Here is a 22,829-nt window from a genome sequence, read left to right as displayed (position 1 = left end):
AATTAGACCCCCACAAGGGACTTATCTAGATGTGTGGTGAGCACTTTGAACCCCCAAGTGTTTCACTAAAGTTTATAATGTAGAGCCGTGAAAATAAAAAAAAATCATTTTTTTTCCACAAAAATGATCTTTTAGCCTCCAATTTGTGTTTTCCTAAGGGTAACAGGAGAAATTGGACCCCAAAAGTTGTTGTACAATTTGTCCTGAGTACGTTGGTACCCCATATGTGGGAGAAAACTACTGTTTGGGCACACGGTGGGGCTCGGAAGGGAAGTAGTGACGTTCTGAAATGCAGACTTTGATGGAATGGTCTGCGGGCGTCATATTGCATTTACAGAGCCCCTGATGTACCTAAACAGTGGAAACCCCCACAAGTGACCCCATTTTGAAAACTAGACCCCCCAAGGAACTTATCTAGATGTGTGGTGAGCACTTTGAACCCCCAAGTGTTTCAGTAAAGATTATAATGTAGAGGCGTGAAAATAAAAAAAATCATTTTTTTTCCACAAAAATGAACTTTTAGCCCCCAATTTTTATTTTCATAAGGGTAACAGGAGAAATTGGACCCTAAGAGTTGTTGTCCAATTTGTCCTGAGTACGCTGGTACCCCATATGTGGGAGAAAACTACTGTTTGGGCACACGGTGGGGCTCGGAAGGGAAGCAGTGACGTTCTGAAATGCAGACTTTGATGGAATGGTCTGCGGGCGTCATATTGCATTTACAGAGCCCCTGATGTACCTAAACAGTGGAAACCCCCAATTCTAATTCCAACCCTAACCCCAACACACCCCTAACCCTAATCTCAGCCCTAACCATAACCCTAACCACAAACCTACCACCAACACACCCATAACCTTAATCCCAGCCCTAGCCCTAACCCTAACCTGTGTACCTGCTTTTTTTTTTTCTTTACTTTTTTTATTTTTGTGACAAGATCGCTGCCCTGCGATCTGACTCATAGTAACGCCACTTCTCCTCTGATCTCACACTGACAGATGATCAGAGGTGAAGAAGCAGCGTTACTATGTGACAAGATCGCTGCCCGGCACATAATAACGCGACTTCTCCTCTGATCTCACAATGACAGATGATCAGAGGTGAAGCAGCGTTACTGTGTGACAAGATCGCTGTCTGGCACAGTTGTGCCAGGCAGCGATCAGCTGTGCCAGGCAGCGATCTAGTCACACAGTAACGCTGCTTCTCCTCTGATCATCTGTCAGTGTTAGATCAGAGGAGAAGCTGCGTTACAATGAGTGAGATCGCCGGGAAACAAGCAGCTTTCCCAGCGATCGCTCCCATTGGCTGCTGTGACGCTGACGTCATCAGGACCTGAATCAATCAGGTCTCGATGACGTTGGGGGTCCCAGCATGCATTGTGCACCGGGATCCCCGCGTTGTAAGGTATGTGGGGGTCCCGGGGGGCACAAAACCGCCGACAGTAGATAAACGTCGTCGCTGCACAATGCCCAGCAAGCGCCAACGTTTATCTACTGTGGGCGGTCGGGAAGAGGTTAATAATCTTTTAGCAAATACATTTCTAATTGTAGTACAGTTCTTCTGATAAGCTATGTCACTTGCCCCATGTGCAAGGCATTGCACTAACTTAGGCATCCATGCTTATGGCCACACACACAGTAACAGATAGTTGTTAGTGGTCGTGACCTCAAATAGCAAAGCCCTGCACATGGGGTAATATAGAAAATCAGAAGAACTATACTACATTTGTACTTGGAAGTATTTGCCAATAGTATTATTACATCTACTACATATTGGGATACGATCTTGAAGATGGGAATATCTTGAACATTTTGAAGACAAAAGCTTAATATATCCCAATCTAGAGCTGTAATTTTTTTTCAAAAGAATCCTAGCAAAAAAAATAAATTCAGTTCCAAGTTTTATCATGCACACATCAGGATGGAGGAGTCTAACACACTCTTCTGACCCTTCCCCCTCAATCCTGGCGAGGACATAAAGTCTTACAAGGCTGTGGTGACCCGTCAGCTTGCTGTGCAATATCCTCTACTTTCCCATCGAGCACCTGGGACGTATCAAGCCTGACACATCACATGAAATTACTAATGGGAAACCTTGTCAGATTTTCCAGACTACATCTGTGAACTCTCTCGGCTGCGCTCTTGCTACATAACATACGAGTGTCTGATGCAGATGAGAACACGACCTGAGGCCACTTTTACATGAACCTATTGGTCATCCGCCTATTATACTTAAGCATGCGAGGACAAAATGCATGCACATAATAAAAATCCACAGAACCTAGGCTATATTTCCCCATTTTGTGGATTGAAATAGCAATTAAAAGTGTTAAAAATCAAAGTGAGGTGACCGCAGCAGCCAAACACTGGGCTCAGCTGATGTAGACAGTCAAGGCTCCTTAGAGAGTAGACATTGACTTTTAGGATCGCTACTTCCTATAGGTGGTGCTAGAGTTCTAGTCCTCTTCCTCTCTGAAGAGACAATTTGCAGTTTTCTGGATGAAACTCAGACCATTTTTCACACCCTCATCCGCAGCCGACCTCAGCCCATTTTTCATACCCTCATCCGCAGTCGACCTTATACACAGTATAGATATCTTTCCCCATTTAGTTGTAGGGATTGTTATTTTTTAGCTGCCATAAGAAATAACGAACAGAGGGCAAAGTCAAGCTTACGTGTATGAGGCTATAGGTCAGTATAGTATATAAATGTGAACAATACTCTATATCTTAGGGCAATAGTGGATGGTTACACACCATAATAGTATTAATATAAAAAAGGTGCTGAAAAATCACAAATAGAAAATTGTAGTACAAAACTTTATTGAGCACAGTTAAAAAAAGACAAAAAATGCTCATGTCATTTTTAACTATTCTCAATAAAGTTTTGTACTACAAATTTTCTATTTGTGTTTTTACCACACCCTTGTTATAGGATTAAAAGGTGAAGTAGAGAACTATACTTAAAAAGGGACCGTCAGCACAGAACGACTGTTCAAGCCAAGTACAGGCGCTCGGTGCATCCAGGTGTGACTAATCGTTTATCTACACCTTCCCACCTGCTTGTTTTCCATTTCCTCGTTTATCTGCTTCCATAAAGCCAGACCTGTCAGTCAAAGAAGAGGGATGGGGACTGAGGGAAAACAAGCAGGTGGGCAGGGGTGTATAAACCTTTGGCAGCGCCATGAAGTATTCAATGGCGGGACTTCGATTGAACAGTCATTCTGTGCTGACAGTCTCTTTAACCTTTTCATGAACGGAGCTTTTTTCGTTTTTGCGTTTTCGTTATTTTTGCTCCCCTTGTTCCCAGAGCCATAATTTTTGTTTTGTGGTCAATATGGCCATATGAGGGTTTGTTTTTTGCAGGACGAGTTGTACTTTTGAATGCCACCATTGGCTTTAACATATCGTGCAAATTCAAAGTGCAGTTAAATTGCAAAAAAAGTGCAATCCCACAGTTTTTTTGTTTTCACCATGTTCACTAAATGCAAAAACTGACCTGCCATTAGGATTCTCCAGGTCATTACGAGTCCATAGACACCAAACACGTCTAGGTTCTTTTTTATCTAAGTGGTGAAAAAAATTCTATACTGTTAAAAAAAAAAAAAAATTGTGCCATTTTACGATACCTGTAGCGTCTCCATTTTTCGTGATCTTGGTCCTTCTTAAGCCGGGTGTCCGTTTGGGATTCAGAGACTCTGCCACTATTCACACTAGGTAGGTTTTACCGTTAGTGTAGTTACTGTCTCAAATGGGTACACCTTGCCGTGGTGGGACAGCTTTATACTTTTTTGATCAAAATAGTGTTTACCAAGTACCCTATGTTATTTAATGCACTTGCTTTTTTTACTTATTTATTTTCATTTGGGTATATACACACATAGTTTTTTCCTTTGGTTTTGCTTGATTTTACGATACCCATAGCGTCTCCATTTTTCGAGATCTTGGGTTGGGTGAGGGCTTATTTTTTGCATGCCGAGCTGATTTTTTAATGATACCATTTTGGTGCAATTATGATCTTTTGATCGCCCGTTATTGCATTTTAATGTAATGTCGCGGCGAACGAAAAACGTAATTCTGTTTTGATTTTGTTTCTCACTACACCGTTTAGCAATCAGTTTAGTCCTTTTTTTTTTAATTGATAGATCAGGTGATTCTGAACGCGGCGATACCAAATATGTGTATGTGTGATTTTTTTTTATTGTTTTATATTTTAAATACTTTTTTTTATATACTTTTGCCATGCTTCAATAGCCTCCATGGGAGACTAGAAGTTGTCATAATCCGATCAGCTCTGGTACATACAGGCGATGATCAGATCGTCTGCCTGTAGCAGAATTGCTGACTTGCTATGAGCGCCAACCACTGGGTGGCGCTCGTAGCAATCCGGCACTGACAACCATAGAGGACTCCAGGAGACTTCTGGTTGTCATGCTAACCTATCGGTGACCCACGATCACATGATGGGGGGGGGGGGGGATCACCAATGGTTGGATTTCAGGTCCAATGGCCAGAAGTGCGAGTTACAGTTGTGGTCAAAAGTACTGACACCCCTGCAATTCTGTCAGATAATACTCAGTTTCTTCCTGAAAATGATTGCAAACACAAATTCTTTGGTATTATCTTCATTTAATTTGTCTTAAGTAAAAAAAACACAAAAGAGAATGAAGCAAAAAGCAAAACATTGATCATTTCACACAAAACTCCAAAAATGGGCCAGACAAAAGTACTGGCACCCTCAGCCTAATACTTGGTTGCACAACCTTTAGCCAAAATAACTGCGACCAACCGCTTCTGGTAACCATCAATGAGTTTCTTACAATGCTCTACTGGAATTTTAGACCATTCCTCTTTGGCAAACTGCTCCAGGTCCCTGATATTTGAAGGGTGCCTTCTCCAAACTGCCATTTTTAGATCTCTCCACAGGTGTTCTATGGGATTCAGGTCTGGACTCATTGCTGGCCACCTTAGAAGTCTCCAGTGCTTTCTCTCAAACCATTTTCTAGTGCTTTTTGAAGTGTGTTTTGGGTCACTGTCCTGCTGGAAGACCCATGACCTCTGAGGGAGACCCAGCTTTCTCACACTGGACCCTACATTATGCTGCAAAATTTGTTGGTAGTCTTCAGACTTCATAATGCCATGCACACGGTCAAGCAGTCCAGTGCCAGAGGCAGCAAAGCAACCCTAAAAAAAAAGGGAACCTCCGCCATGTTTGACTGTAGGGACCGTGTTCTTTTCTTTGAATGCCTCTTTTTTTCTCCTGTGAACTCTATGTTGATGCCTTTGCCCAAAAAGCTCTACTTTTGTCTCATCTGACCAGAGAACATTCTTCCAAAACGTTTTAGGCTTTTTCAGGTAAGTTTTGGCAAACTCCAGCCTGGCTTTTTTATGTCTCGGGGTAAGAAGTGGGGTCTTCCTGGGTCTCCTACCATACAGTCCCTTTTCATTCAGACGCCGACGGATAGTACGGGTTGACACTGTTGTACCCTCGGACTGCAGGGCAGCTTGAACTTGTTTGGATGTTAGTCGAGGTTCTTTATCCAACATCCACACAATCTTGCGTTGAAATCTCTTGTCAATTGTTCTTTTCCGTCCACATCTAGGGAGGTTAGCCACAGTGCCATGGGCTTTAAACTTCTTGATGACACTGCGCACTGTAGACACAGGAACATTCAGGTCTTTGGAGATGGACTTGTAGCCTTGAGATTGCTCATGCTTCCTCAAAATTTGGTTTCTCAAGTCCTCAGACAGTTCTTTGGTCTTCTTTCTTTTCTCCATGCTCAATGTGGTACACACAAGGACACAGGACAGAGGTTGAGTCAACTATAATCCATGTCAACTGGCTGCAAGTGTGATTTTGTTATTGCCAACACCTGTTAGGTGCCACAGGTAAGTTACAGGTGCTGTTAATTACACAAATTAGAGAAGCATCACTTGATTTTTCGAACAGTGCCAATACTTTTGTCCACCCTCTTTTTTATGTTTGGTGTGGAATTATATCCAATTTGGCTTTAGGACAATTCTTTGTGTTTTTTCATTTAAGACAAATTAAATGAAGATAATACCAAAGAATTTGTGTTTGCAATCATTTTCAGGAAGAAACTGAGTATTATCTGACAGAATTGCAGGGGTGTCAATACTTTTGGCCACAACTGTAAATGCCGCTGTCAGAGTTTGACAGTGGCATTTAATGGGTTAATAGATGGGGGTGAATCGCGGTTCCACCCACGGCTATTCCAGGCACATGTCAGCAGTTCAAAATAGCTGACATGCCCCAGGAAAGATGTGGGCTCACCGCCGAAGCCCACATCAAAGGGAGGGAGTCCGACATCGCCATAAATTTACACCCGATGTAGCAAGGGGGTTAGAAGGGACTGTCATCACAGAATGACTGTTCAAACTAAGTACCGCCACATGGTGCAAAAAGGAGTGGTCAAACATTTAAAATACATCTTCCTACCTGCTTGTTTTTCATCCATCACCACCCCTTCCCTGGCTCCATGACAGTTCTATGTGGGCATATAGGCAGAGACCTGTCAGTCACTGTCAGCGAGCGGAGAGAAGCCGCCGGGGACCTGCCTGTCCAACTAGTCACCCACGCAGTTTGGTCCCCAACAGCTATTAAAAGTATGTTTTTCACTGAAATGCTTAAGCATTTCAGAGTCAAACATACATGGCTATGATCACACAGCCAGGGAATAAGGTTAGTGTGCACTCAGTCCAGGCTATGAGGTGCTGGTGTAACGGACCTGGCGGTCACAGTAGCAATAAACTAGAATTCACCACACACTTGTGGATTATCATTCAAAATAGCTTATATTTTATTAGCAACATGTGGGAGCATAACAGAATTAAGAGGTAGAAGCGATAACATGACGTTTTGGCTCCTCCAGAGCCTTAATCACAATATCGCTGTAAAATAAAAATAAATGCGTAGGCCAAAAATTACAAAGAACAAAAAAACCATCTAATACATAGATGAAAACAAAATAACAAAATAACACATCCCAGTGAATATACGTAAATTATATACAGTACATATCAAGAAACAATATATACCATTTACACTCGCGTATAGGCTGAGATTTTCAGCCCATTTTTTTCAGCTGAAAGCCCCCTCCCTCTCGGCTTATACGCGAATCATATACCGGGGATCGGCCGGGGAGGATGAGCGGGGGGTGACGGAGATCATACTCACCTCTCCTGGCATGTCTCTGCAGCCCTCCGTGCTTGTTCAATGTTGTCGTCGTGCTGTTCTTCCTGCTTTCAGCGGTCACGTGGTACCACTCATTAAACTCAAGAATATGCACATATACATGAGTTTAATGAGCGGTACCACGTGACCGCAGAAAGCAGGAAGAACAGGGTGCCGACAACATGGAACAAGCACGGGGGGCTGCAGAGACATGCCAGGAGAGGCGAGTATGACGGGGGGAGCCATATTCACCTACCCACGTTCCACCGCTGCGCGTCGCTCTGCTGTCTTGCGTCCTCTGGCAGTGACGTTCAGGTTTGAGGGCGCCATGACATAGTTAGCACGTGCCCTCTGCCTGAACAGTCACTGCAGAGCCTGCAACGCTGATGAGCAGCAGCGACGAGGTAAGTATATAGTTTTTGTTTTTTTTTAATTGAGGCAGCGGCAGCAGCTAAATGACGGGATTACCTTAGCTACCTGTGCAATATGAGAATGCACTGGGGCCACTGTACAGCATTATACGGGGCCACCAATCACTGTGCAGCATTATACGGGGCCACCAATCACTGTGCAGCATTATACGGGGCCACCAATCACTGTGCAGCATTATACGGGGCCACTCACTGTGCAACATGATACATATTATACTGATGTCTCAATTAATTTTACTTTTATTAGTATCTATTTTTATTTTTAAAATTTACCAGTAGCTTCGGCATTTCCCACCCTAGGCTTATACGCGAGTCAATAAGTACTCCCAGTTTTTTTGTGACAAAATTAGGGGGGGGGGGGTCAGCTTATACACGAGCATATGCGGTACATTGAAGATAATCTCATATTAAAGGGAATCTGTCACCTCATTTTTGGCCCATGAGATGCGGCCACAGCCATCAGGGGCTTATCTACAGCATTCTGTAATGCTGAAGATAAGCCCCCCCGATGTAACCTGAAAGATAAGAAAAACAAGTTAGATTATACTCACAAGGTATGGTGGTACTGTGCTTCCCATTTTCTAGCGAAGACGTCCTCCTTCTTACTTCTGCAGCAGCTCCTGCGCAGGCGTACTTTATCTGCCCTGCTGAGGGCAGAGTAAAGTACTGCAGTGCGCAGGCGCCGGACCGCTCTGACCTTTCCTGGTGCCTGTCCACTGCAGTACTCTGCCCTCAACAGGGCAGATAAATTACACCTGCGCAGGAGCCGCGGCAGAAGTAAGAAGGAGGACGTCTTCGCTAGAAGATAGGAGGCGCCGGACCGCGACACCCATTGGACCGGACCCCCGGGTGAGTATAATCTAACTCGTTTTTCTTATCTTTCAGGTTACATCGGAGGCTTATCTACAGCGTTACAGAATGCTGTAGAGAAGCCCCTGATGGCGGTGGCCGCATCTCATAGGCCAAAAATGAGGTGACAGATTCCCTTTAATATGTATTTAATTTACATATATTCACTGAGATGTGTTATTTTGCTTTCATAGAATCATAGAATCTATGCATTAGATCCTTTTGTTGCTCTATGTAATTTCTGGCTTATGCATTTCTTTTTATTTTACAGCGATATTGTGATTAAGGCTCTGGTGGAGCCGAAACGTCGTGTTGTTATTGCTTCTACCTGTTAATTCTGTTATGCTCCCACATGTTCCTAATAAAATATAAGCTATTTTAAATGATAATCCACAAGTGTGCAGTGATGTATGCTGCTCACAGTTTGTGCAGCAAGTATCAGCTGACAGGTTCCCTTAACCCCTTCACCCCCAAGGGTGGTTTGCACGTTCATGACCGGGCCAATTTTTACAATTCTGACCACTGTCCCTTTATGAGGTCATAACTCTGGAACGCTTCCATGGATCCTAGTGATTCTGACACTGTTTTCTCGTGACATATTGTACTTCATGTTAGTGGTAAAATTTCATTCAAATAACTTGCGTTTGTGAGAAAAACGGAAATTTGGCGAAAATTTTGAAAATTTCGCAATTTTCCAACTTTGAATTTTTATGCCCTTAAATCACAGAGATACGGCACACAAAAAACTTGATAACTAACATTTCCCACATGTTTACTTTACATCAGCACAATTTTGGAACCAAAATTTTTTTTTTTTAGTTAGGAAGTTATAAGGGTTAAAAGTTGACCAGCGATTTCTCATTTTTACAACACCATTTTATTTTTAGGACCACATCACATTTGAGGTCACTTTGAGGGGTCTATATGATAGAAAATACCCAAAAGTGACACCATTCTAAAAACTGCACCCCTTAAGGTGCTCAAAACCACATTCAAGAAGTTTATTAACCCTTTAGGTGCGTCACAGGAATTTTTTTGAATATTTAAAAAAAAATGAACATCTAACTTTTTTTCACAAAAAAAATACTTCAGGTTCAATTTTTTTTATTATACCAAGGGTAACAGGAGAAATTGGACTGCAATATTTATTGTGCAATTTGTCCTGAGTACGCTGATACCTGATATGTGGGGGGGAACGACTGTTTCGGCGCATGGCAGAGCTCAGAATGGAAGGAGCGCCGTTTGACTTTTTCAATGCAAAATTGCCTGGAATTCAGATCGGACCCCATGTCACGTTTGGAGAGTCCCTGATGTACCTAAACAGTGGAAACCCCCTACAAGTGACCCCATTTTGGAAACTAGACCCCCCAAGGAACTTATCTAGATATGTGGTGAGAACTTTGAACCCACAAGGGCTTTGCAGAAGTTTATAACGTACAGCGGTACAATTAAAAAATCATATTTTTTCCACAAAAATGATCTTTTCACCCCAATTTTTATTTTCCCAAGGGTAACAGGACCCTAAAAGTTATTGTGCAATTTGTCCTGAGTACGCTGATACCCCACATGTGGGGGTAAACGACAGTTTGGGCGCATGGCAGAGCTCAGAAGGGAAGCAGCGCCATTTGACGTTTTTGGCTGGAATTGAGATCGGACATCATGTCGCGATTGGAAAACCCCTGATGTACCTAAACAGTGGAAAGCCCCCACAAATGACACCATTTTGTAAACTAGACCCCCCAAGGAACTTATCTAGATGTGTGGTAAGCACTTTGAACCCCCCAGTGCTTCACAGAAGTTTATAACGCCCGGGCGTGAAAATAAAAAATTCGTATTTTTTCCACAAACATGATCTTTTAGTCACCATTTTTTTTATTTTCCCAAGGGTACCAGGAGAAATTGGACCCCAAAAGTTGTTGTCCAATTTGTCCTGAGTATGCTGATACCCCATATGTGGGAGAAAACTACTGTATGGACACACGTCGGGGCTCGGAAGGGAAGTAGTGACGTTTTGGAATGCAGACTTTGATGGAATGGTCTGCGGGTGTCATACTGCCTTTGGAGAGCCCCTAACGTACCTAAACAGTGGAAACCCCCCACAAATGACCCCATTTTGGAAACAAGACCCCCTAAGGAACTTATCTAGATGTGTGGTGAGCACTTTGAACCCCCCAGGGCTTCACAGAAGTTTATAATGCCCGGGCATGAAAATAAAAAAATCATTTTTTTCCACAAAAATGATATTTTTGCCCCCAATTTTTTATTTTCCTAAGGGTAACAGGAGAAATTGGACCCCATAAATTGTTTTGCAATTTGTCCTGAGTAGGCAGATACCCTACATGTGGGGGTAAAACACTGTTTGGGCGCATGGCAGAGCTTGGAAGGGAAGGAGCACCATTTGACTTTTTCAACTCAGAATTGGCTGGAATTGAGATCAGACGCCATGTTGCATTTGGAGAGCCCCTGATGTGCCCAAACAGTGGAAACCCCCAATTCTAACTCCAACCCAAACCCCAACACACCCCTAACCCTAATCTCAGCCCTAGCCCTAACCCTAGCCCTAACCCTAATGGAAAAATGGAAATAAATACATTTTTTTAATTTTATTATTTTTCCCTAACTAAGGGGGTGATAACGGGGGGGTTTGATTTACTATTTATGGCGGTTTTTATATTTGGCAGCTGTCGCACGCTAAAAGACGCTTTTTATTGTAAAAATAGTTTTTGCATCACCACATATTGAGAGCTATAATTTTTCCGTATTTTGACCCACCGAGTCATGTGAGGTCTTATTTTTTGCGGGACGAGTTGACGTTTTTATTGGTACCATTTTCGGGCACGTGACATTTTTTGATCGCTTTTTATTACGATTTTTGGGACGCAGAATGAACAAAAACCAGCGTTTCATGAATTTCTTTTGGGGGGGGTGCGTTTACACCGTTCCGCGTGCGGTAAAATTGATAAAGCGGTTTTATTCTTCGGGTCAGTACGGTTACAGCGATACCTTATTTAGGTAGTTTATTTATGTTTTGTCGGTTTTATGCAATGAAAACTATTTTATATAAAAAATTTATTTTTGCATCGCTTTATTCTGCGAGCTATAACTTTTTTATTTTTTCGCTGATGATGCTGTGTGGCGGCTCATTTTTTGCGGGACAAGATGACGTTTTCAGCGGTACCATGGATATTTATATGCGTCTTTTTGATCGCGCGTTATTACACTTTTTGTTTGGCGGTATGATAATAAATCATTATTTTTTGCTTCGTTTTTTATTTTTATATTTTAAGGGGTTAACTAATGGGACAGTTTTATAGGGCGGGTCGTTAAGGACGCGGCGATACCTAATATGTATACTTTTATTGTTTTTTTTTTTATTTCCAAAAAATGGATTTATTTTGGGGAATATTTTTTTTTTTTCTAATTTATTTGGCGATTTTTGTAAAATTATTTTGACACTTTTTTTTATTTTTTTTTTACTTTATTTCCCAGGTGGGACATCACTGTCCTGTGAATCACAGATCACTGTGACAGATCAGCAATCTTTCACAGGCACTTCTGCAGACTTCCTCATGCCTGCGCTTTGCAGGCACTGAGGAAGCCAGCTTCCTGCAGGCCCCCGAAGGCCCCGTCGCCATCTTGGATTCGGGGGCCTGCAGGAAAGGAGCCCCCAGCAGCAGCGCTGCACATTGCGCTGCCGTGGGGGGCTCAGGGAAGCACGGAGGGAGCCCCCTCCCAGCCGATGCTTCCCTTTAACCCCCGGTACACAGCGATCATGTTTGATCGCGGTGTGCAAGGGGTTAACGTGTCGGGGGCGGTCCGTGACCGCCCCTGACACATTGTGCCAGGTGTCAGCTGTGATAATCAGCTGACACCCGGCCCCGATCAGCGGCGCTGACCACGTGGGCGCCGCTGATCGCGATAGACGTACTATCCCGTCCATGGGCATAGGGGCCCGGGTCCCATGGACGGGATAGTACGTCGGATGTCAGGAAGGGGTTAAAAGTGATACAGTGGCTTGCGAAAATATTCACACACACTCCCCACCCTGGCTTTTTATCTATTTTGCTACATTATAACCTGTATTAAATATTTTTGTAATCCGATTTGCGTGTGATGCATCACCACTAAATAGACTAAGTTGGTGAAGTGAGAAAAATATAGGCATAAATTAAATTTAGGAGATAAAATAACTAAAAACTGGCACTCACATATGTATTCACCCCTTTTTCCATGAAGCCCTAACTTCTGGTGCAAACAATTACCTTCACAAGTCACATGCTTAGAGACAGGAGGTCCGCCTGCGGGCAATCCAAGTGTCACATGATCTGTCAGTATATATAAACATTTTCTAAAAGCCACAGAGCCTGCAGCACCATTAAGTAAGAGACACCACGACGACACCAAGGAGACATCCAAACAAGTCAGGGACAAAGTTAGTGAGAACTACAAGACTTGTTTGGTTTATGGAAAAAAAAAAAAAAAAAAAAAAATCCCACTTTCTGATGATATCCCGGATCACAATCAAATCCATTATCATCAAATGGAAAGAACATGGTACCACAGCAAATCTGCCAAGAGACGGCCGCCCACTAAAATTCTTAGCCCGGGCAAGAAGGGCATTAATCAGAGAGATACACAGAGACAAAAAGCTAACCCTGAAGGAGCTGCAGAGGTCCCAAACAGAGACGGGAGTATCAGTCCATACAACCACAATAAACTATACTCTACATAGAGGTGGCATTTATGGAAGAGTGAGCAGAAAAATAACCTTTACTTACACATAAAAACTATAAGGCTCATTTTGAGTTTGCCAATTCATGTAGCACACTCCCCAAATATATGGAGGAAGGTGCTTTGGTCATGAGACCAAAAATTGAACTTTTTGTTCACCAAAAGTAAACACTAAGTCTGGAACCAAACCAACACAGCTCATCATCCCAAGAACACTATTCCCACAATGAAAAGTGGTGGCAGCATCATGCTGTGGGGATGTATTTCAGCAGCAAGGACAGGAAAAATGGTCCGAGACGCAAGGAAGATAGATGATGCAAAATACAGGGATATTCTTGAGCAAAACCTGTTTCAGCCTGCCAGTGATTTGAGATTGGGACCAGCAAGACAATGACCAGAAGCATACTGCTAAACAGGGCTGTGGAGTCGGTAAGCCACAGTTGCGACTCCGACTCCTGGATTTTATCAGGCTCCGACTCCGGCTCCTTCATAAATGGCCAATTCATAACAACAAATTTACTGTTGTAAAATATTAAACATTGTGCTTATTCAGTTTCTCACCATCATATAAGTAATCAGACCACTTAGAGCAAAAACTACATTTATTAGAATACAATTAGAATATAGCAAATAACTTTTATAAACTTTTCTAAACTGTAAGTAAATATGCAATAAACACTTTTATGCAGTTAATAAGAAGAAATCTATAAATTTGTCCTCAGAAAAAGTATTGCCTCTGTCAGATCCTCCTTCATGGATGCCCTCAAATCTGATCTAATTATTTTGAGAGCAGAGAACAACCTCTCTACACTAACTTGTGTTGGTGGCAAAGCAGTAACCACTCGGGCAACATCTCTGACAATGTCAGGATACAGAGGAATCACTTGTTGCACTGTTATTTTTGATGAACGGTCAAATTTCTCAATTTCTTTTAGTGCACATGAAAAATTCTGCTGAAATGTACTGGCTGTGTTCCTTGATGGGGATGACTCTTCTTCTATGCGGGAACGCTTTGCACGGTCCTTGTGATCCAAATATTTTTCGAAATTAAATTCTTCATCAGTTGATGATGAGGGTGAAGATGTGGCAGGACGACCAAATTCTTCTTGTTCCTCCTGACTGTTCTGCAACCCTTTCATCCTTACTGCTATTTCAAACAGAGCTTCTTTTCCTTTACTTAGCTGTTGATCATCTAGAAGAATCTGATGCATTGGGTCTACATAAACAACTGCCAAAAGAATGTTATTTTGTAATAGTAGCTCCTCTCTCCGTTTCATTGATGTAGCAATGCCACTTGCAATTAACCCTCCTCTTTGGGACAGGCGAAACATCAGGTTCTTCCACTCCTTTAAGAAAATACCTGGAGTTAAGTCCTCTGCTTGTAATTTTTTAGTCACTGTAAATGGGTGCTCTAGCAATTTTTCCAGCTCAGTCACCTGATTCCACTGACTTTCATTTAGCGTCAGTTGAGGGTTAGCCATGTCTACAAGAAAGGTTTTCAGTTCAACCAAGCGCTGAATCATTAAGTAAGTACTGCCCCATCGTGTGGCTTGATCAATAATTGCCCTTTTTCCAGCACGTCTCTTCAAAATTGAGTCAACTTTAGGGGTTCTGGCAACAGTAGCCAATTTTCTCACCTTGCCAATCAGTGCAGCAGCATGTCCTTCTTGCAGACTGTCTCTTAAAGCCAGCTGTAGCGTATGCACAACACAGCGCATGTGATGAATGAAAGAACATATTGACACAGTTTCAACAAGATCATCTAAATTATCATGTTGCTGTTCATCTGAAGCAACTTCAGTTTGCTCCTCAGTTACAATACTGTGTTCCTCTATTTCAAACATTTCTGTGTCTGTGGACCCAGAATGTTCTTCTAGCTGCTGGTCACCATCATTACTCTCATTCATTAGCTTAATAGTACTTATCATATTTGAAGCATTGTCAGTTACGACAGAAAGAACTTGCTCTTTTTTAAGTTCATAGTCTTGCAGAACCTTTTCCACCAAGACCTGGAGAAACTCACTGGTGTGATGAGCTTTGGTGTCTTTTACTGCCAATGTCTTGGTAACTATTTCATTTTTGTCACAAACAAATCGGACATTGATGGCAAAATAGTTCACTCTGTGACGTGTGCAGGCATCCATTTTAAAGAAATAGAAAGCGTCCCTTGAGAGTTTTTTTAAGTTCTTCCTTTTGTTTAAAAGCTTCTTCGATTACTAATTTTCTAATACTCTCTCTCTCCAGAGAAACACCAAGCTTGCGGGCCATTTCCCCATTCAGACACATAAAAGCTGGTCGTGAAAATAATGAAATAGGCACACTATCCTTTACAACAAGCTCCATGATCTGTTTTTTAAATGTATCTACTGTCATTGTCACAGTAACTTTGTCACTGACAAAATATCTTGCAACTGATGGCTGCAAAGTTCTCTGCTCCTTTGTTTGGCTGGAAGAGCTGGGCACTGGTTCATTGGTTTGGATGCAGTCTCTCTCATCCACTGCTTTCAGTACTTCTGGATGAAAGCGCTGTAAATGTCTCTTTAGATTAGAAGCTCTGGTAGGAGCATTTTTATCTTTGCCTGAATATGCACTCATCTTGGCTTCACAGCATTTGTTTTCGTCTGGATCATTTGTCATACACTGACAGACATAATGTTTTCTATCTTGAGTGATGGTGAAATGTTCAAATACAGCTGATTTAATGTGATGCTTCTTTGACATTCTCAGGTTTTTAATTCTGCATTCACAATCCAAATGACAATTGTTTTTCCTAAAAACAATTGTACAAAATTATTGCCAGGTCGTACAACTGATATAGTGGTCAGTAATACTGTTATTATTCCTCATGTACTCACAGTTAACTGATGAAAAGTTTGTTGAAAGGATAATACTTCTTACAGTCTTCCTCTTCTGAGTAGCAGGCAGCAGTGAGATGCTTGGAAGACGCACACCTAGTATGATCTAGTCTAGAGGAGGAGCTTTACTACTAAGAATTTGCAACACATTTTCACTTTCAGTTTCATACATTGTAAGTAGGGGGGTTGGGGCAGCATGAGGTTAACCAAGTATAAGATTAGATAAGGGCAGTGGAGAACAGTGACACACAAGAAGTAAGAAATGTCTCTATCTCCAGCAGAACTGCTTATCACTGTTGTTCATAGTTTGATAGAACATATATATTTGAGTAACATTTATAAAATTCATATGAAAGTTCAATTATGAAATATTAATACTTTTTTTTAAAGCTGGAGTCGGAGTCGGTACATTTCTACCGACTCCAATCAAAACTAACTCCGACTCCACGACTCCGACTCCACAGCCCTGCTGCTAAAGCAACAAGAGTGGTTTAAGGGGAAAAATGTAGATGTTTTGGAGTGGCCTAGTCAAAGCCCAGACCTTGATCCAATTGAGAATCTGTGGTCAGACTTTAAGATTGCTATTCAACAGAGGAAACCATCTAACTTAAAAGGAGCTGGAGCAGTTTGCATTGAGAAATGGGCAAAAATCCCAGTGGCAAGATGTGTAAAGCTCAGACTTATCAAAAGTGATTTGCAGCTGTGATTGCTGCAAAATAAGGCTCTACTAAGCACTGACATTATGGGGAGGGAGGTGAATCGTTATGCACACTGAAGTTTTCAGTTATTTTGTCCTACCCATTTGTTCTTTGCTTAATAAGAAAAAGAAAATCAAGTGCTCACAGTTGTTGGCATATTCTTTACATTAACTGATGCACAATCTAAAAAAACAAATCCAGTTAAATTATAGGTTGTGAGGTAGCAAAACATGAAAAATAGCAAGGGGGGAAAGGGTCTCGGGGGTGAATACTTTTGCAAGCCACTGTACCTATCTGACATTTATGCAATAAACCGAACAGAAGAAGTTTTTCGGAGAGTACCGAAGTATTTTGTAACTGGGAAAAATCTTTTTACATTCATGTTTCAGCATTTAACAACATACTTTTTTAGAGACTCATGCCCCCAAAATTCACGTACATGCTTGTAACCAAATATTTCTCTATAAAAAGCAATTCTAGCTTGAAGTCCTAATCTTGAGTGCCCCTAACGCAAGGGGCACCCAAGCTCGCCTTCTTGCACAAATTATTTCTAATGGTGAAGATGCTGGGGTCACGTACCTTGCCTTAACTCCTGAGTCTGCCCTCAGTCTGTACCCTTTCCCCACCCAGGAAAAGGGAAGTAGTGTGTTGTGAACACTTGTGACATGACTTCTGAGTTTGGGCTCCCTCTGGTGGTTGCTGCGGGTAATGGAGCTGGTCAGGTTGACAGAAGTCAAATCACCTGAAGAGGATGATTGGAGGTCAGGTGTTACAGACTGGGAAGATTTAAGTCAGCAAGCTTCCCTCAGTTGTTGCTGGTGATTTGGTTTTCTTCCTGTTCATTTTGAAGTCCGCTTTCCCCCTGCTTGGTCCTGCATCGTTCAGATAAGTTATTTGTTTGCTGGAATCTTTTTGCATTTGATCCAGTTTTTGCCTTTCTCTGCTTTCTGCTTTACTGTGTGGGCTCATCATTGTTCCATGCTGAGACCAGTGCTGGACCCCGTTCCATATGCCACAGCTTATGTCAGTCTGTTCAGTATTGCTAGTCCCTTGTTATATCAGTATCTTTTGTTTTGCTTCCAGTTTACACCAGAATTCTGATCTAGTGTGGGAGAGGTCGCGTGGCCTCAGTATTTTTGCGTATCAGACATGTTGGATTTTTCTTAGGGTTTTTTGCGTGATTGAAGACAGTATCTTTCCTGTCCTGTTCTAGCTAGACAGTTTGGGCCCCATCAATTGCTTACTCTATTTTCTGCCTGTGTTTGTGCCTCATCTTGTCTCACCGGCAATATATGTTTGAGGGCTATCTATTCCTTTGGGGTTCTACTCCGGGACAGTTTAGGTTTCCCCTTTCTTGCTTTAGGCTTAGTTAACTCTTTGGCTGTGCCGAGGCGTCTAGGGCAGTGTAAGTACGTTCCACGGCTAATTCTAGTTGTCTTGTTAGTTTTAGGGGTCTGCAATCCGCTTAGTTACCAATCTTTCTGGTTGCCTAGCTTATTCCCCGGCTATCCTCCTCGGTGACCTAATCATAACAGTAGTGTACCGTAAAAACACCAACAAGACTAACAAGGTAATAAGAACAGAGGTAACGAAAAATACCAAACATACAAATATACTCACACTTAGAACAGAGGTATGCAACAGGGAGTGATGGATGGAGTTAAACCAAAGTAAGAAAAGAAAAAGGAATTATCACACACTCAAAACCTAGCAACAGTCAGATAAATCCAAACGCCTTCTCCAATAATAACCAACAACAACCTCCAGCCAAGAAGCATACACTACTCTGACAATGAGTGCTAGCCAGGATCCACATAATATAGGAGATGGGAGTGGCTAACAGTGCACAGCTAGAGCCTTAACACTCCAGGACTTCTCAACAGAGCAGATTAACCCCTACACTGCCAAAAGAAAATTTACACAGTTTATTAAGAAGGTGAAGGGCTTCTAATCAGTGCAGGAGTAGCAGAAATCAGACGCTGTGGTTTTCTGGCTCCTCTCTTGTCGTGGTAAACCCATGACACCTACTTTATGGGTGATCGCCTAGATATTATGCCTGTGTAATTTGCAGTTCACAAATAAAAATGGACCGTGACAGGTGTGCTTTTTATTCTAGTAACTAATCAAAATTGCATATACAAGTCACGACAGCAGATGGGTGACATCCGTGTGCTGACCGTTAACTGTTGTAAAAAGGTTTACAATTTTTTTTTCGCAGATGAAAAAGTCACTCATGAAACAATGATACTAAAAAGGGACACTTGGACCCAACGCCAATGACGATCTGATCCAAAACAGATGACAATAGTGTGAATGAGACTTTACCCAGTACGTCTCTCCTCCAACAGCTTCTAAAGCATTAGCTACTATTCTGACGCATGCTACAGGCTGAAGTAGGGCTGGACTGGGTTTCTTGCAGACAGACTGAACCACATGACAATGTTACTGTTCATTGCTGCAGTTTCGCTGTTTTTATCAGGTTTAACCTGCGCTTGCCTCAAAACCACAGAAATTAGTTGCATCACCACTAAGCCACAATACACCCCAAGGCTGGCCACATTAGAAAGCTGTCAGGCAAACACTCATTCAGCTAACCGTTCTCTCTCTGGACCCCTTCATACACATGAACGCTCTACAAGTAACACATGAGTTGTTAGAAACTGCATAAGCGTATGTTCACACGATGGGGTTTTTTAAATCCAGGAAATTTGTTTAAAAAGCATTTCAAAAGTAGATTTCGAAAGAGGGTCAGCTTCAAAATCTGCACCAAAAACTTGGAGATTTTAATTCTGCCACGTCAGTGTAGGCAAAAGTCCCCCTAAATCAAGTGTACGAGGGTCTATGAATGTATTTACCAGAACCGCTCCTGCCGTTCAAGAAATGGACACCGAAGACAAAACATGAACGGGGCCTCGGGCTAAGTTTCCGATGTGCATTTTGAAAACTGGATTTTCACCAGCATTTCTTTCTGCACTTTATATGTTTTAAATAAAACTCCTTTGTTTGGAAACATCCTTTAGGCCAAGTTACGTAGCTTTGATAAAAATTGGTAAGAGTGAGCTGTGGATTATATACGTTTTTGTATGTGAATTTCTCTCATCTTATTCAAGTCCATAAAAAAAAAAAAATCATCAACTAAAAATGCACATTTAGATTTGTGATATTTATATATATATCTGTGCAGACGTTTCAAAACATGAAGGGTTCACCGATACCAGCAAAGGGAATGTGAATCCTTAAGTTGCTTGTTTGTGACTTGCAGATTTGTCAATTCTTACAGCGCTTTTGCTGCAGATTTCACACGTACTAATGAATGGGGGAAGAATCTGCACAAAAAACGCATGCAAAAAAAAAAAAAAAATTAGGCAAAAACATATTGCTTGCTGTGTTTTTCCTGCCAAGAAATGAAGAAATATTGCAGAAAATTTCTGCACCAAATACTAAAAAGTGTGCACATACGCTAAGAAAAAAGTGAACGTGCTGCAGATATCAAAAAACACACTGTAGGTAGGTGTTAAAAAAAATAAATAAAATAACTGTATGAGATTTACACAAATGGAGAACAGTTCACACACTGCGTTTGTGAGTTTTTTTCCACCAGGTTTTCAAAGGTAAACAATTCAGCACAAGCAAAGTGAATGAGATTTATGACAGCTCACGCTGCTTATTTTTTTCTGCACGGATTTGAACCATCAAAGCAGGTCCCCCCCCCCTCCCAAGTCTGCAGCACGTTACTCCTTTCATGTTTTTGCAACTTCTTCACCCAGGCTACTACGAATGGGAAAAAAAAAATAAACAAATAAGGGTATGTGCACATGTTGCGGATCCGCAGGCATTGTACAGTACAATGCAAATCAATGGGATTTCAAGACCGCAGTGCACATGCTACGGACTTTTCTGCGCGGATTTGCTGCGGTTTTAAATGCGCAGCATGTAATTCTCCGGATTACGCAGCGGTTTCACACCTGTTCCATTGTCCGGGTATCAAACCACAGGGGAAAACCACTGACAAATCCACAGGTAAACCGCAGGTCACTTTACCTGCGGTTTTCCCTGCAAATCTGCACGGAAAAATCCGCAGATGATTCCAAACTGTGTGCACTCACCCTTAAGGCTGTGTGCACACGCTGCGGATTCTGCTGCGGTTCCGCAGTGGATTTGGCCGCTGCGGATCCGCAGCAGTTTTTGCTGCGGTGTACAGTACCATAATATCCTATGGATATTAAAAACCGCAGTGCAGACGGTGCAGATTTTTCCGTGCGGTTTTGCTGCGGTTTCTAAACGGCAGAAAGAATTGACATGTCAATTCTTTCTGTGGATTCCACTGCGGTTTGCCATCTCCTCCATTGTGGAGATTACAAAATCCGTACGGCCAAATCCGCACCCAATCCGCAGCGTGTGCACATACCCTAAACCACAGCAAAACTGGATTTTATACAGCGGTTTTCTTGCCAACACTAGTTATTGGTGCAGAAATATCTAGTGAAGCACGGGACTGATCTGCAGCAGATTTCCACTATGGTAGGAGCTCTGCTTATTACAGTCCCAGCAATATGGAGACGTCATATTATAATAATATCTCATCTACACATAGTGGAAAATCTGCAGAGAAGTCTTCAGCGGATTGGAGCTATGCAGCAGCACATGTCACTATTATCACGGTGCACAGATCGTACAAGGGAGGACCTGATGCAGAACAGCGCGGAGGCAGATGCCGGACTGACCTGAGCCTTGGAGGACACTGACAGCAGCGCGTGGCTGGAGAACCTGGTCTGCGCCTCCACACTCAGCCCTGCTGCCCGGCTCAGTGCTTCCACCTGGCGGCTGAGCTTCTCCACCTGCTCCCGGAGACGCCGATTCTCGCACTGCAGGTCGGTAACAGATCGGGAGAGCGGGGCGGCCAGCCGCAGCACGTCCTCCAGCTGCCTCTCCACCCCGCGCCGGAACTCCTCCATCTCTGCCTGCAGCCCCTGAACCGTTCCGTGCAGCGGGCATAAGTTGTCCTTGTCTGGCATATTCCTGCAGCTCACCGCCGGCCACACCGACGCCTCCAGTCCCTGGTGATCCATAGTGCGGGGCGCAGCAGACGGGCAGTCACTCTTCTACCTCCGCGGCGCCGGGCACATCACACGCTCAGGTCCTGCACTGATGACTGACACCTAGTGCCGCGGCCGCCACTTCCGCCTGAGTGCGGAGAGGTGAAGTGTGCGGAGGTCACCGCGGTGGTGGGCACCTGTCACCGGGTGTGAAGGCAGGAGCTCAGGTGCTGCTGCTGCAGGGTGGGAAACCCCGTGTACCTGACGGCGTGTAGCGCGCTCACTACAGGGCTACACCGTATAGCACTACTGACCACTGCCCCTGTATACAGCTACACTACTCCTGTATACTGCTACTGACCACTGTGCTCCTGTATACTGCTACACTACTCCTGTATACAGCTACACTACTCCTGTATACTGCTACACTACTCCTGTATACTGCTACTGCCCCTGTATACAGCTACACTACTCCTGTATACTGCTACTGACCACTGTGCTCCTGTATACAGCTACACTACTCCTGTATACTGCTACACTACTCCTGTATACTGCTACTGCCCCTGTATACAGCTACACTACTCCTGTATACTGCTACTGACCACTGTGCTCCTGTATACAGCTACACTACTCCTGTATACTGCTACTGCCCCTGTATACAGCTACACTGCTCCTGTATACTGCTACTGACCACCGCTCCTGTATACAGCTACACTACTCCTGTATACTGCCACTGACCACTGCCCCTTTATACTGCTACACTGCTCCTGTATACTGCCACTGACCACTGCCCCTGTATACAGCTACACTACTCCTGTATACTGCTACTGACCACTGCCCCTGTATACAGCTACACTACTCCTGTATACTGCTACTGACCACTGCCCCTTTATACTGCTACACTGCTCCTGTATACTGCTACTGACCACCGCTCCTGTATACAGCTACACTACTCCTGTATACTGCTACTGACCACTGTGCTCCTGTATACAGCTACACTACTCCTGTATACTGCTACTGCCCCTGTATACAGCTAC

General features: G+C 43.0%; 1 protein-coding gene across 1 annotated transcript in view; it reads right to left on the bottom strand.

Annotated features, from left to right (window-relative positions):
- SMTNL2 (smoothelin like 2) overlaps positions 1-22,529 on the bottom strand; it is a 157,247-nt gene extending 134,718 nt beyond the window's left edge. The window contains exon 1 of the mRNA XM_073565712.1: positions 21,481-22,529. Within this exon, the coding sequence (XP_073421813.1) occupies positions 21,481-21,825 (345 nt within the window). The 5' untranslated portion in view covers positions 21,826-22,529. The remainder of the gene's footprint in view (positions 1-21,480) is intronic.
- Between the last annotated feature and the right edge of the window lie 300 nt (positions 22,530-22,829).

The sequence above is a fragment of the Dendrobates tinctorius genome, unplaced genomic scaffold, assembly GCF_039654945.1.
Source record: "Dendrobates tinctorius isolate UK_male_01 unplaced genomic scaffold, ASM3965494v1 ptg000016l, whole genome shotgun sequence".
NCBI lineage: Eukaryota > Metazoa > Chordata > Amphibia > Anura > Dendrobatidae > Dendrobates > Dendrobates tinctorius.
The sequence above is the reverse complement of the archived record's forward strand: the minus strand, read 5'-3'. Positions and strand labels throughout refer to the sequence as shown.